General features: G+C 34.6%; 1 protein-coding gene across 2 annotated transcripts; it reads left to right on the top strand.

The window, feature by feature from the left end:
• The first annotated feature begins 295 nt into the window (after positions 1-295).
• On the top strand, positions 296-12261 carry CDC45 (cell division cycle 45). Of its 2 annotated transcripts, XM_062590058.1 has the most exons (18): positions 296-346; positions 1584-1643; positions 1976-2068; positions 2511-2648; positions 2975-3118; positions 4310-4365; positions 4960-5008; positions 5787-5848; positions 6233-6283; positions 7037-7156; positions 7396-7527; positions 7943-8041; positions 8203-8364; positions 8588-8726; positions 9065-9148; positions 10331-10449; positions 11256-11332; positions 12185-12261. In XM_062590058.1, the coding sequence occupies exons 1-18, from the start codon at positions 296-298 to the stop codon at positions 12247-12249; spliced, it is 1701 nt and encodes a 566-aa protein (XP_062446042.1). In that variant the 3' UTR covers positions 12250-12261. The 2 variants fall into 2 exon arrangements, with proteins under 2 accessions (XP_062446042.1, XP_062446043.1); XM_062590059.1 differs by lacking the exon at positions 2511-2648.
• Positions 12262-12529: the final 268 nt, after the last annotated feature.

The following is a 12529-nucleotide window of genomic DNA, read 5'->3' as shown; positions in this document are numbered from 1 at the left end:
TGCGGCCTAATGGCAAAATAAGCGCCTTGCCCTCACTAAAGATGGCGGAATGGCAATCAAACTGGCGCTTTGCTTTCGGCTGTGCGGATTGGCTAACCGCGGGCTTTTCCCAATCCGATTGGCGAAGGCCGTGAACAGGTCGAGCAGTTAACCAATCCGAGCTGCGAAGAAGCGGTGGGAGCTTTTCCATTGGCTAGCGGGCTGTGGCGGGAAGGCCAACGGGGAGCGGCGGTGATTTGGCGCCCGGTTTGACCGGAGGCGGCCTGCCGCGGTCCCGTTCCCTGCCGCCGCCATCATGTTCCTCTCCGACTACCGAAGGGAGTTTTACGAAGTGATCGTCAACCAGGTGGGAGGGGGCGCGGGCCGGGCCGGGCTGAGCCGAGCGGAGAGGGCTGCCCTGCCCCGTGCTTCGGGCCTTCCCTTCCCCTCTCGAAGTGCCGGGGGGGAAGAAAGGGGTCCGCGGCGCCCCCGGCCCGGTCAGCGGAGGCGGCCGCGGCGCCTCAGGGTCTCCCTGGGCCCCCTGGGCTGCCGCGGGGGCTGGCGGCCGTTGTGCGGAGGTCCTGAGCGCCTTTACAGCGGGAGAACCTGCGGCAGAGCTGCAGCCCGCGCCTCGCTCTCACCAGCTGTTTACACAAAACCTGCCTTTTCTATTTTTTATATATTTTTTTAAAACAACTCTTTGGTTTAATCCTGCAGCTGTTCCTTGTTATCCTTTTAATCACTGTCATGTTTGCCCAAACATTAAATTTTGTCTTCTGTCTGCTTCGAAGTTTTTCTCGCAGTCTTTTGCGACGGTGATGCTAATGTTGGTCTGCTGCTCTCGTTGTTTGTTTGCTGCTTGCTAATTTTGTTCGGACTTGAGCTGTATAATAAAGTGGTAAAGCTTTTGTTTGACAAAAAGCTTGTGTTGGACGATCTTTTAGTATTTCTACCTGTGAAACTGTGTTATGGACTGTGTAAATGTGTTTCCCTCAAATTCTCCAGCTGTGGGCAAGGTCTCTTGTCTTGGCCTAATTATTTCAGGGGTTGTCTTTTCTTCCCCCCCCCCCCCCCCCGGTTTTCCTTTGTCAAAACTGCTCCAGGTACCATGTTGAAAATAGAGGCCATTCTAGACGTGTAATCCATTACATTACCTGAAACATGCTCTAAAGTGTTTGCAGAGTTGACAAACTTTGAACCTTCAAAATCATACACTGTTCATACTGGTCAAAATAATTGCATTTACTCAAAGCAGTTGATGTTTTGAATCTGATTTCACTGTTGTGTCACAATTAAGGCTTACCTTCCTGTAAGATGGAGGTGTAAATATTGTTCCAATACTTACAGTGATCCAGATGAAGTTATTTCAATTGGAGTGTCCTTTCAAAAGACATATTTTATGCTTATAATGATCTCTGCCCAAATTCCTACCTTTCTGTTCTCACAGTGATCTAAGCATTTCTCTGGGATTGCATCTTTGCATAGGACTTGAAATTTTGTGTAAGAAAGCTGGTACTTTTAGAAAGAACTGAAAGTGGTATATGCACCTGTGATTTGTCACCTACACTAATATATTAATGCTTTTTTTATTATTATTTTTGCAGCGTGTTCTTCTTCTTGTTGCTTCAGATGTTGATGCATTATGTGCTTGTAAAATACTCCAAGTAAGTCCTCGCTCATTATCGTTGTAGGCTACCTGTGAAAGAAATGATGCATTCGGATCCTTTTAATAGGTTTTAACTGAGGAATGAGGGAATGATTTAGAACTGTTAAACTAATTTTATAGTTTACAACATTTGCTCTGTTAGTCATGACACTGACACTTGATAAGTTTGATAAGTTCCCAAAGGTCATCTAGAATTTGTCATTTTTATTTTCCAGATAAAGATTTTTATTAAATAAAATTATAGGATAGTGTAGTATTGTAGTGGAGTATGTATAGCATTGTAGTAGAGTACACCTCCCTGTTAGCTAACAGCTCTTTGTTTCTTTTCAGGCTTTATTTCAATGTGATCATGTACAATATACACTAGTTCCAGTATCTGGGTGGCAAGAACTTGAAACTGCCTTTCTTGAACATAAAGATCAGGTAAAAATCATACTGAAACCTGGCTATGTGAGGTGCACTGCAATGTATAAATGCACTTCCCTCTTCTTCTCAATCTAAAATGTAAGCTCTTAAACTAATACTAGTATTGGTTACCTCAAAACGGTGGATAAGTTTAAATGTACCAGTAACAAACTTGTAAAATTTTCTACACAAACTAATGGGCAATAATTCTCCTAAGTTCAAATTAATTTTGCACCTATTGTGGGATGTGAAAGATTGGATGTTCAGCATCCTGGAATTGGGTTAATTTGAATGAAATCTTACAAACTTATTTCCTTCCTCTCAAGCATCAAATGTCAGGAAGTAAATATAAATTTCAACAGCAACAAGTGCTTCGGAGGTTTTGTAAGGTGTTTTCAGTCTTCCATGTTTCCTGCCAATTTGAGTAAAAGTTTTTTTTTTATTATTATTATTTTTTCAGTTCAAATACTTTGTTCTTATTAATTGTGGTGCCAATGTTGACCTGTTGGAGATCCTGCAGCCTGAAGAAGACACGTTTTTTTTCGTATGCGACAGTCACAGACCAATAAATGTAGTGAATGTTTACAATGAGACACAGGTAAATAAAGCTTTTTTTAAAGCGTATATGATAAAAATCTTAGAATGTCCAATGTGCTGGTAGATAGCATAGTGTTTTTCTACGTCTTGCAAAACTCTTTAAAAGACCAGCAATGGTTAAGGAAGCAGTGTTAACGACGCTTGCAGTGGTAATGTACATAATAAGGAAAAAACCCCTATTTTCTGTGATAAATATACTGTGAGCAAGTGCAATAGTTTTCATTAATTTCTTTAACTAAAGGAGTATGAAGTGTTCTATAGTTATCATTTGAAATGCTTTTTAATTACTAAACAAGGTACTTCTTAAAATATACTTTTTCTTGTTAGATTAAGCTATTAGTTAAACAAGATGATGATCTTGATGTTCCTGCTTATGATGATATCTTCAGAGATGAAGAGGATGAAGAAGAGGTCTCTGAGAATGAAAGTGATGGGCCAGAACCTTCAGAGAAGCGTAGACGATTTGAGGAGGTGTGTTTCTCATTTCTGCACCTTTATTATGAAAAGAAGGAAAATAAAACTATATGTACAAATACATTTTGTCAGGATAAATAATCACACTTGGATTTTTTTAAAAGGTTGTTCCATTAGATCACAAATTCAAGTGTAAGATAATAATTTAACAAAATTATGACCATTTGTGTTTCACGTTCAGAAAACGTTTATTTGCACTGTGCATTAATATTTTCTTATCACGATCTCTTTTTATAATCAGTAGACTAAAGAGATTGAAAAACCCAGAGCACATAATCAGAGATATAATCTAGTGAAAACTGTCATTTACATAAAAACTTTTTTTTTTTTTTAATTACTGCTTGAAGATAGAAGCTCACAAGTAATTAAGCAGTGTCTTTTTGGCTGTGCTTTTAAGAATGCGCTAGCAAAAATATATTTATTATGGTAAAGAGGCCAAAAAAATAATTTGACACATATTATTTGTAGTAAATTTTCTATTCATAGTATCACATGCAAGAAAGCAAAGACATGAATCTAGCAATGTTACGAGCCACTTAAACATAAGGGCATTCTCAAATGTAATACACTTCATATAATTGAATGAAATAAAATAAAATTTCATTTCATATTACTTTACTTTTCTTTTAACTTTGTATTTTTTTTCCTACCAATTGAAGAAATATATTTACTCAGGAAAAACTAATTCGAGAAAATTACAAAACATCTATAAATATTATATATAAAAGCTATTTTAAAATCTATTAAGTGTTTTACAGAAGTCTTTTAGATTTCTTGAAGTTTTCAAGCTGATAATACTATTTCTGGAGAATGAATAAACATTGAGGAGTGCTGTGCTGCCTTTTTTCTGATCTTGATTAATCATCTCATTTTATTTTTTCGTCAGCTTCATTTATTTGCTATAAGATGGCAGAATGCATGTTGTTTAGTTGAAAGCACTTTACAGCAAGCACTTCTACTTCTGAAGATGAGCTAAATAAACCCTACCATAGAAAGATGCTGTGACTATATTAAAATGTGTTCCTCAGAAAATATTCAATAATAACAATTTTTCTACGGTTCCTATTAACAATATCTAATTCTGCTTTTACATCTTTTTAATGAAGACGTATGCATTCAAATAACTAGAGCGATGCTAACTTGCTAGAGTAATTTTTCTACCCGTTTAACATCTAAATCAACTTGCAGGATGTAATTGAGAGAACAATGAAAAGGCGAGAAAAGCGAGAATGGGAGGCACGAAGGTATGTTTAAGTGTTTTTTACATTGCATATATTTCTGGCTGTTTGAGGGGAAACCTTGTTGAGAATGCAAAAACATGGTATTACACTGTTTGATTTGGAATCTTCTTTAGTTCTAACTTTATTCGGAAAGTAAAGGGGATTATTTATATATTCAAATATTACAACTTTTAAATGGATCATAGTTGTAAATACTGCTACTCAATTTGTAAGTGATTATGTGCAGTGCTTGACTGTTAAGCAGCTTGTAGCATTATTGTCTCGTCTGTCTTAGGGTGAAGTTCTTGCTTCTGTTTTCTTTCTTTGCAATACCATTATTGTCAATGGGAATGAGCAGGAACATATCAGAGGAAAAATTAGGCTCTGAGGAATCAAAGATTTAATGCTTCGTTTCTACAGTTTCAGTGTGGCTTCCATGTTGTTGCTAAAAATCTAAATCTCTTGCAGAAATAAACATTTTCTAGCCCAAATTTACTTTTTTCTCATTGCTAATATGAAATGAAAACTTTGTTTCATGCTTCTAGGTTTATATTTTGAATCAGAACTAATGCTCAGCTCACCATATTTGACTAAATATGCTTCTTTTTTTTCTTTTAGACGAGAAATTCTTTTTGATTATGAGCAATATGAATATCATGGGACCTCAGTAAGTGTGAACTTGTTTGCCATAAAAACACTAGATACCAAGGTAGAAGTAACTGGATGTTATCCAGTGTTTTAATTATATTGATAATACTATGTATTATAATAATATTCTCCTATCTGATAAGACATTTAAAATCTACTGAATACTTTGATTTATGTCTATTTTAATGTATTCTGGTTGCATACATCTGATTTTAACTCTGGGGAATTAGGTGTTATAAAAGCAATACTGGTAGATTGGGAGATAACAGCCAACTAACTGATAGAGAGTAAAATAATGTGATCAATGGAAAATAAATAAACCAGAACTATTAACTTTTTTTTTTTTCGGTAATTGTTGATGGTAATTTATATAAAAAGTTGGTGATAGCGTATTTGTTTTAGGTTGTGATAGAAATACCTGTCTATGCATGAAATGCTTTCTCAAGAAGACTTTAAGATATGGGAAATTTGTTTGTCTTTTTCTGTTTTCAAACTGTCAAGGTATTTCAAACATAGTACTTAAGACACAAAGCAGCTCCTTCCTTCATTTGGCTTCCTGTCTTATTATTTTTATACTTTGTTGAGTGCTGCTTTATATATAAAACAGGTTTGTGAAGCTGTATAGAATATTATTCTCTATGTAGTGTCTTAGAAAGTAGGCATCGGCAGATCAGCAGACTGAACTGCGATTTCTAAAGCATTAATTGTATATTAGCACTAGGCAAATTTAAATGTTTCCTGCTTGTTTTTATGGAGTGAGAGTTCATTTATCCTCTCTTTTCTTTTCTCTCATATAGTCTGCAATGATGATGTTTGATCTGGCATGGATAATGTCTAAAGACTTGAATGACATGTTGTGGTACGTGTCCATGATCATTATTTGTAGAAGCTACAGCTTAATTCCATAGTAAAAAGTGACAAAATTTCCCAAAACTATTTGATTTCAATTTGAACTTCTAGTTTATTTTCTGTGTGGATGTATGTCTTTGTACATATTGGAGTAAGATACGTTCACGTTTGTAAATTAACTACAAGGAACCATAGATTTTGGAGAACAGTACTGTATGTGTATATCTGCTAGAGAAAGAAAATAATATGTAATTTTATTTTTGAGCTCTCCTTTAATGCAGATTGTGAATTGAGTTTGTGACTTGTTCCTTTACATGTTTTACAGGGTTGAATATAATATACTGTACCAAAATATATTTTGCTTTAACTTCCCTCCCCTCCTCCTCAATTTTAGGTGGGCTATTGTTGGCTTAACAGATCAATGGGTCCAGGATAAAATTACTCAGTAAGATTTTTTTTTTCTTTTTTAGAAATAACTAATAGTAATCAATAGAAATCAGGACACAGACTAATTAATACAATATAAGATAATTAATAGACAGTGGCATTTAATATCTTAATAAATGTAACTTTAAACCTTACAAAAGACACATTTGGAGTATTTGTCAGTGTAAGGTAATTCATCTTTTACTATATAGAATGTTTTGTTTTCCACAAAATAATCACTTCTGATTCCATAAGAAATGGTGTTTTATTGTAGTTTACCTAAATATGACCTTGATACAGTTTTTTAAAGGAAAAAAATCAGTACGTTCTGTATACCCAGGCCTCCCTTCTTACTTTACTTACTTTTACTTACAAATTTGTTTCTCTTTCCCCCCTTTATTTTTTCCCCATATGTACTTATCTCCTAATAGAAACCATTAGAATTCTGGTAGCGCGTAGCTAGACCTTAATTATAGTGTTCTGTTACTAATAGTACCTTGATGTCTCTAAGAAGATAAATTTGATAAGTAACTATTTTCATCTGTTTCTTTGGCTGTTCCTCTGTATTGGTGTTATTTTATCTTTAAGTAATTGGGTGTATGGCTAAGTTTGCATGAACATTATTTTAAACGTATTTTCTAAAAATGTATCTGCAGTTTTTATACTGCTGACTGGCCAGTTCATAACCTTTAAGAAGCATGTTTGTACTCGTATAGTTAACTACAAAAATACATGGGAAGAAACTGAATTGGCAAAATTGTTTTTGTTTAAGGATGAAGTATGTGACTGATATTGGAATACTACAGCGTCATGTATCTCGCCATAACCACCGCAACGAGGATGAAGAAAATTCTCTGTCAATTGACTGCATGCGAATAGCATTTGAATACGAGTATCCTTATATGTAACTTTAGTTCAACTTAACCTTTCAGCATTGGATGAGTCAGTGTTGATTGTGTTGTGCTATGTGCCCCTTCAGCATCTAACTGCACCTTCCTAGAGCGTAGAGATGGACTACATCAGGGCAGTTAAGACTTACCTACTAGATACTAAGTTTTGTTACTATTTGTAACTTCGAAGAATATGTGTGTATATATATAATTATTTTCCCTAATTCCTATTAATATTCAGTCTGCGCCTGGCACTTTACCAGCACTGGTCTCTGTATGAAAGTCTCTGTAATACTTCTTATACCTCTGCTAACCTCAAACTTTGGTCTGTACAAGGGCAGAAGAGGCTTCAAGAGTTTTTGGCTGACATGGGGTGAGTTGTAAAAACTATCTCAATTGAAGAATCATTTTGTCAACGAATTATAGAAAAATATTCAGAACACAGCAAAGATCTCTTAAGCTAATAAGTATTCAACTCTCTTTTTTAAATATGATCATGGGGATTTGAGTAGGTTGTGGAGTCTCTGCGTTGAGTAGCAGAACTTGTGGGTTGCCTTATGAAGGAATACTTCAGCTGTATGCCTTTATTGAATAAAAGATTAGTAAGTAACCTGTGCTTTCTCACATTCTCTCTTCAATGATTAAAGTAGTAGTATTCCAAAAAAAGCTTAGTCAGGCTTAACTTGCTAAATTATCTAACAGTAAGAATGCCCTATGAGAGGAAGGCAAAATATTTAAGTCTGTTCTGGCATACCCATCAGTGACTTCTTTTTTCGTTCTGTTTCTAGTTTGCCTTTGAAGCAGGTGAAACAGAAGTTTAATTCCATGGACATTTCTTTAAAAGAAAATCTTCGGGAAATGATTGAAGAATCTGCCAACAAGTTTGGGTAAATTGTTTTAGAAGCAAAAGTTTTATCTGAAAATATTTTTCAATTAAGTTAAAATTCTGTGTGTGGGGAGTGTTACATCTTGATTAATGTTAATGTACCAGGGAAACAGGTAGTCAGTGTTAATAATGTATCTTCAATGGTTTTCTCTCGTTTTGCAGAATGAAGGATTTAAGAGTTCAGACCTTCAGCATTCACTTTGGCTTTAAGAACAAGTTCTTAGCAAGTGATATAGTTTATGCAACAGCTTCTCTCATGGAGAATATAGAGAAAGAGGGACGTGAAACAGATAACTTTATTAAAGCTTTGGACAGTCTCTCCAGGTACTGAAAGTATCTCTTCATTCTTTTACAATTTTATTTTCAGAACATGGGTTGAATATATATAAAAGATGAATTAATGCTTCATAAACCACTGAAGAAAACTCATAGAAAATACCCCTATGAATAGTGTTTGGAGATGTCTCACTTTTTGGGGGGATCTTTTTTTTTTTTTTTTGTGAAAAGCTTTATGTGAAACTGTTTCCTTTTCTTCTGTCTTTCTTAGGGGCAACCTGGACAAACTGCACCAAGGACTGGACCTAGCCAAAAAACAGTTACGTGCTATTCAGCAGACAGTAGCCAGCTGTATTTGTACCAACCTTGTAATTTCTCAGGGGCCTTTTCTCTATTGCGCTCTCATGGAGGTCAGAGTCCTAATTTTTGACTTTCTCATGTTTGACTTACTGGTGTATAACACCGTTTTCCTAACTGCTTGACTCCATTAGGAGTTCAGAAAGAACTTACTTTTCAATACGGTATGTTCTCTGATGGGTCACTGTTGAGAGCTGCTCTGAACTTTCTGAAAGTATTATCGGTTCTGTTAAAGGAAAGGCTTTATATCGAGTCCAGTTGGTGAGGTGTATTGTAATTATTCTTGTTAGTGTTCTTTGAATGACATAAAACTTCTTGATGTGCCAGCTGATCTTAAGATTAAATAAGTGGAAGAACTTGATTATAGTTGAAATAATTCTTCTTTTCTCAGGGCACGCCTGATGTGAAACTGTTTTCGAAACCAGTGTCTCTGTGCCTGCTTAGTAAATACTTACTTAAATCCTTTGTTTGTTCTGTAAGTAAATCAGAAACATTTAACTCGCTAATTTTTGGTCTGTGTAATAGTTGTTGGATACTTAGAAATGATTATAAAAACATTATATGAAGATCTTAATTTTTTATAGTTAACTGGTTGTGTAATTTTAGCTCCTATGTGAATACGGCTCTAGGAAAAATATCTGCCTGGGAAACTTCTTAGCACTAGAAAGAGTTTTCATCTCCAAAACGCTAATAATCTAGAATCTTTGTGTAATTTATAAAATTTGAGGGAGCACATCACAAAGTAGGTATTCAGAAAAGTTAATCTGACACAGAAAACAGGAACACTGCAGGACTGGTTGTTGTTATCTAAAGACTTCTCTCTTTAGTTAAATAACAAAAACCCTAATCCTGAGAAAGGCAATCTAATTTCAGTTACATTAATTACTATTGGAACTGTATAAATTAGTTATACAATTCAGATGGAAAATGAGGTTAAACTAAGATCTCTCTTCACAGTGAGCACTTCCAATTTATACACGAAACTTTTGTAGTTCCTCCTTATTAGATGCATATGTCAGTCCTCATTTTGAAAGATGGAGGACGTTGCGAATAACCAGCTTGGCCTTAAGAGTAGAACAGCATTTTAAAACTGCTCATCAGATATTGACTTGAAGATCAGAACACTTTTAAAAAAAATCTGTGATTTAATTAAGAATTATGAAGATATTTTTAAAAGGTAGTAAATGAAGCAGAAGTTTATTTAAAGCTACCACTTACTGCTGTAAAACAATATGACAGGAGAAAATGATGTGCAGTAAAGACTGTTGTATTTGTCAGTTTTATCTGTTGTATTTCATTGCAAAATGATTATTGCAAATCTTGTGTTGACTCCATGTTTTTAGATATAGTTCATACATACATACAATACGTACATTTCTTTTAAATGATTCTTTTCTTTACCATAAATTATATCTTATCTCTGTTTGTCATTTCCATGTTAAAATGGAATGCAGATTAGTAAAGAATTGAAATTTCCAGTGATCCTTAAAATGATTTAGTTCAAATAAGAAGGAAATCAAGAGATTACGGAAATAAACCACTTTCTGCTGGTCCAACTTATAGTTGCTTCTTTAAGTGAATATTTGTACTACTAGGTCAAATATGGACGTGAAATTAAATTGTTTCTCGAGTCTAATTAAGACATTCTGACTTCCAGACAAAAAACAAACGCTGTAAATTGCTGCCACTGGTAATGGCTGCACCAATGGATGTTGAACAGGGAACTGTGATCATGGTGGGGATTCCTCCGGAGTCAGAAAGCTCTGACAAAAAGAAGTAAGGACGTTATTTAAATGTTCTTCCTAGAGGTTATCTACAGGTTTTTCCTCTCCAGAAGATATACATCTTACCTGTACCTACTTAATACTGAATATGTTGACTTGAATTGTACCATTAAAAACATGTGTTTTTTTGCCTGCATATAGTGTGCATGAGATATTTTTAAGAGAAGATATTCCTCAGCTTCCTCTTACTAATTTTCCCCTCTCAACTATTTCTTTGAGGAATATAGTTCAATATGTGGCCCATAACTTCATTTCTTAAATCCAGCAACTTTAAGATTTTTGCATTTGAATGAAGTGAGATGTATGTTGAATATATGGCACATGAAAAACATCTGAAAGATCTTTTCAATTCTCAGCAAGGATAAAGTTTTCTACTTCTGCCTTAGTAAAATGTATTTTTTTCTCTTAATACTTATTGTAATATTTATCCTTTTACAAAAATAAAGACGTTTTTATAACTTAAGTCCTTACTTTTCTCAGAGTCTGTGTTTTGTTTGGTTACGTTTTACAGAGGAACTTGTAGGTAGTTATATGAAAAACAACATAGTTTTGATTATTGAATTAAAGTTAAATTAGGAAAGAATCTTACTTATTCTTACATGAAGTGCTTTAGACAAGTGGTCTTTATGTATTCTGTGCAGATGCTAAGTGTTTGTAGGAGATCATATGTAGTTCAGATGATGTATGTTGGGAAGGAAAATATCTTTTCTCAGGTAAAATGTTTGAAAAATAAATTCTAAATTTAATGAATTGTACCTTCTAATATGTGATTAACTTGTATTTCTGTTGTTGTTTCAGCTTTTTTGGGAGAGCATTTGAGAAAGCTGCAGAGAGTACCAATTCCAGGACGTTACACAACCATTTTGACATGTCAAGTGAGTAATGCTATCTTCTACATCACTTACTTCATTCGACAAATAGTCCTTTAGGGGTCAGTGTTTACACAGCCTCCATAAAGCATAATGACTGTGGACAGTATACTGATTTGTGTATGTATTAGATGCGCGCATCAGGTGTGTATATGTGATATGCTGTTCCTGACTCCAGTATAACATGCAGCTATGTGTTACTGTGTCAGTCCTTTCTTTTAAGTAGTGTCTTGCTGTGCAGAAAATAACTACTAAGTTAGAAAATAACTACTAATATGCAAGTATTGAGTATCTGCCAAATATGGAATGAAAATAAACTACTAAGCAGAGGCTTGCATATCTCTCCTTGAGACAATCTATTTGACGTGGAGTAATGATTTTGACCAGTGCACTTCAATAAAGATCTGTTATCTATGGTGTTTTTTATATTTAGCTGCATCAATGCCATATTTGGAAATATACTTGATTTGTATATGAGATGCATTCTTTATTGTGTATTTGTAAAACAAGATACTTATGCGATAAGGTTTGCCTATTTTCGTATGTGCTCACAAAAGAGGCAGTTTTTAACTCTAGATGCTTATGTTATGTGTGCATATTGAGCCTAAAAAGCAAGATTCCTAGATTAAAGAGTAGTGGCTATATCTATTGAGCACCTAGAACTCTGAGCTTGCTGAAGTCTAGGAGTGAAATAACCAATGTACTTCATATTTAGTTCAAATAAATACCTTCTCTAATTCTTTAGTAAAGTTGATTAGGAATGTGAATGAGTATACCTAGAATTAATATTCTTGAAGTGTGGTATCTGATAAATTACTACAAAATGCAAATAACTGAAAAAAATACTTCATGTTTTAGTAATTGAGTTGAAAACAGAAGACCGGAGCAAATTTTTGGATGCCCTCATTTCTCTCCTGTCCTAGGGGTAAGACAATGTAAGGAAGATTAATTCATAACTTAATAATACGAATTAAATTAGTAACCAAGTGAAATTCATATATTATTTGTAGAACATGGTAAGAAAATACAGGGATAGACTACATATGAATAGCATCTTCCCCTTCCTCCTCCCCTTCACCCCCCCCCCAAAAAGATATATTCATTTATTAGCTTCTCTGCCTTTTTCATAATTTTTGTACATTTTTAGTTTCAACTGGAAAAGGAGCAGCTGTTTTTCTTGTGACAGAAATGGAGAAATTAGTT

The sequence above is a fragment of the Rhea pennata genome, chromosome 17, assembly GCF_028389875.1.
Source record: "Rhea pennata isolate bPtePen1 chromosome 17, bPtePen1.pri, whole genome shotgun sequence".
Taxonomy (NCBI): domain Eukaryota; kingdom Metazoa; phylum Chordata; class Aves; order Rheiformes; family Rheidae; genus Rhea; species Rhea pennata.
This window is presented reverse-complemented; position numbering and strand designations above follow the sequence as displayed.

What these genes read in the sequence shown, in the direction of transcription:
- CDC45 (XM_062590058.1), top strand. Translation starts at nt 296, where the DNA reads ATGTTCCTCTCCGACTACCGAAGGGAGTTTTACGAAGTGATCGTCAAC. An exon ending in ACGAAGTGATCGTCAACCAG is followed by an intron (nt 347 to 1,583) that starts GTGGGAGGGGGC and finishes TTATTTTTGCAG; the next exon opens with CGTGTTCTTCTTCTTGTTGC. An exon ending in GAGTTTTTGGCTGACATGGG is followed by an intron (nt 7,528 to 7,942) that starts GTGAGTTGTAAA and finishes TTCTGTTTCTAG; the next exon opens with TTTGCCTTTGAAGCAGGTGA.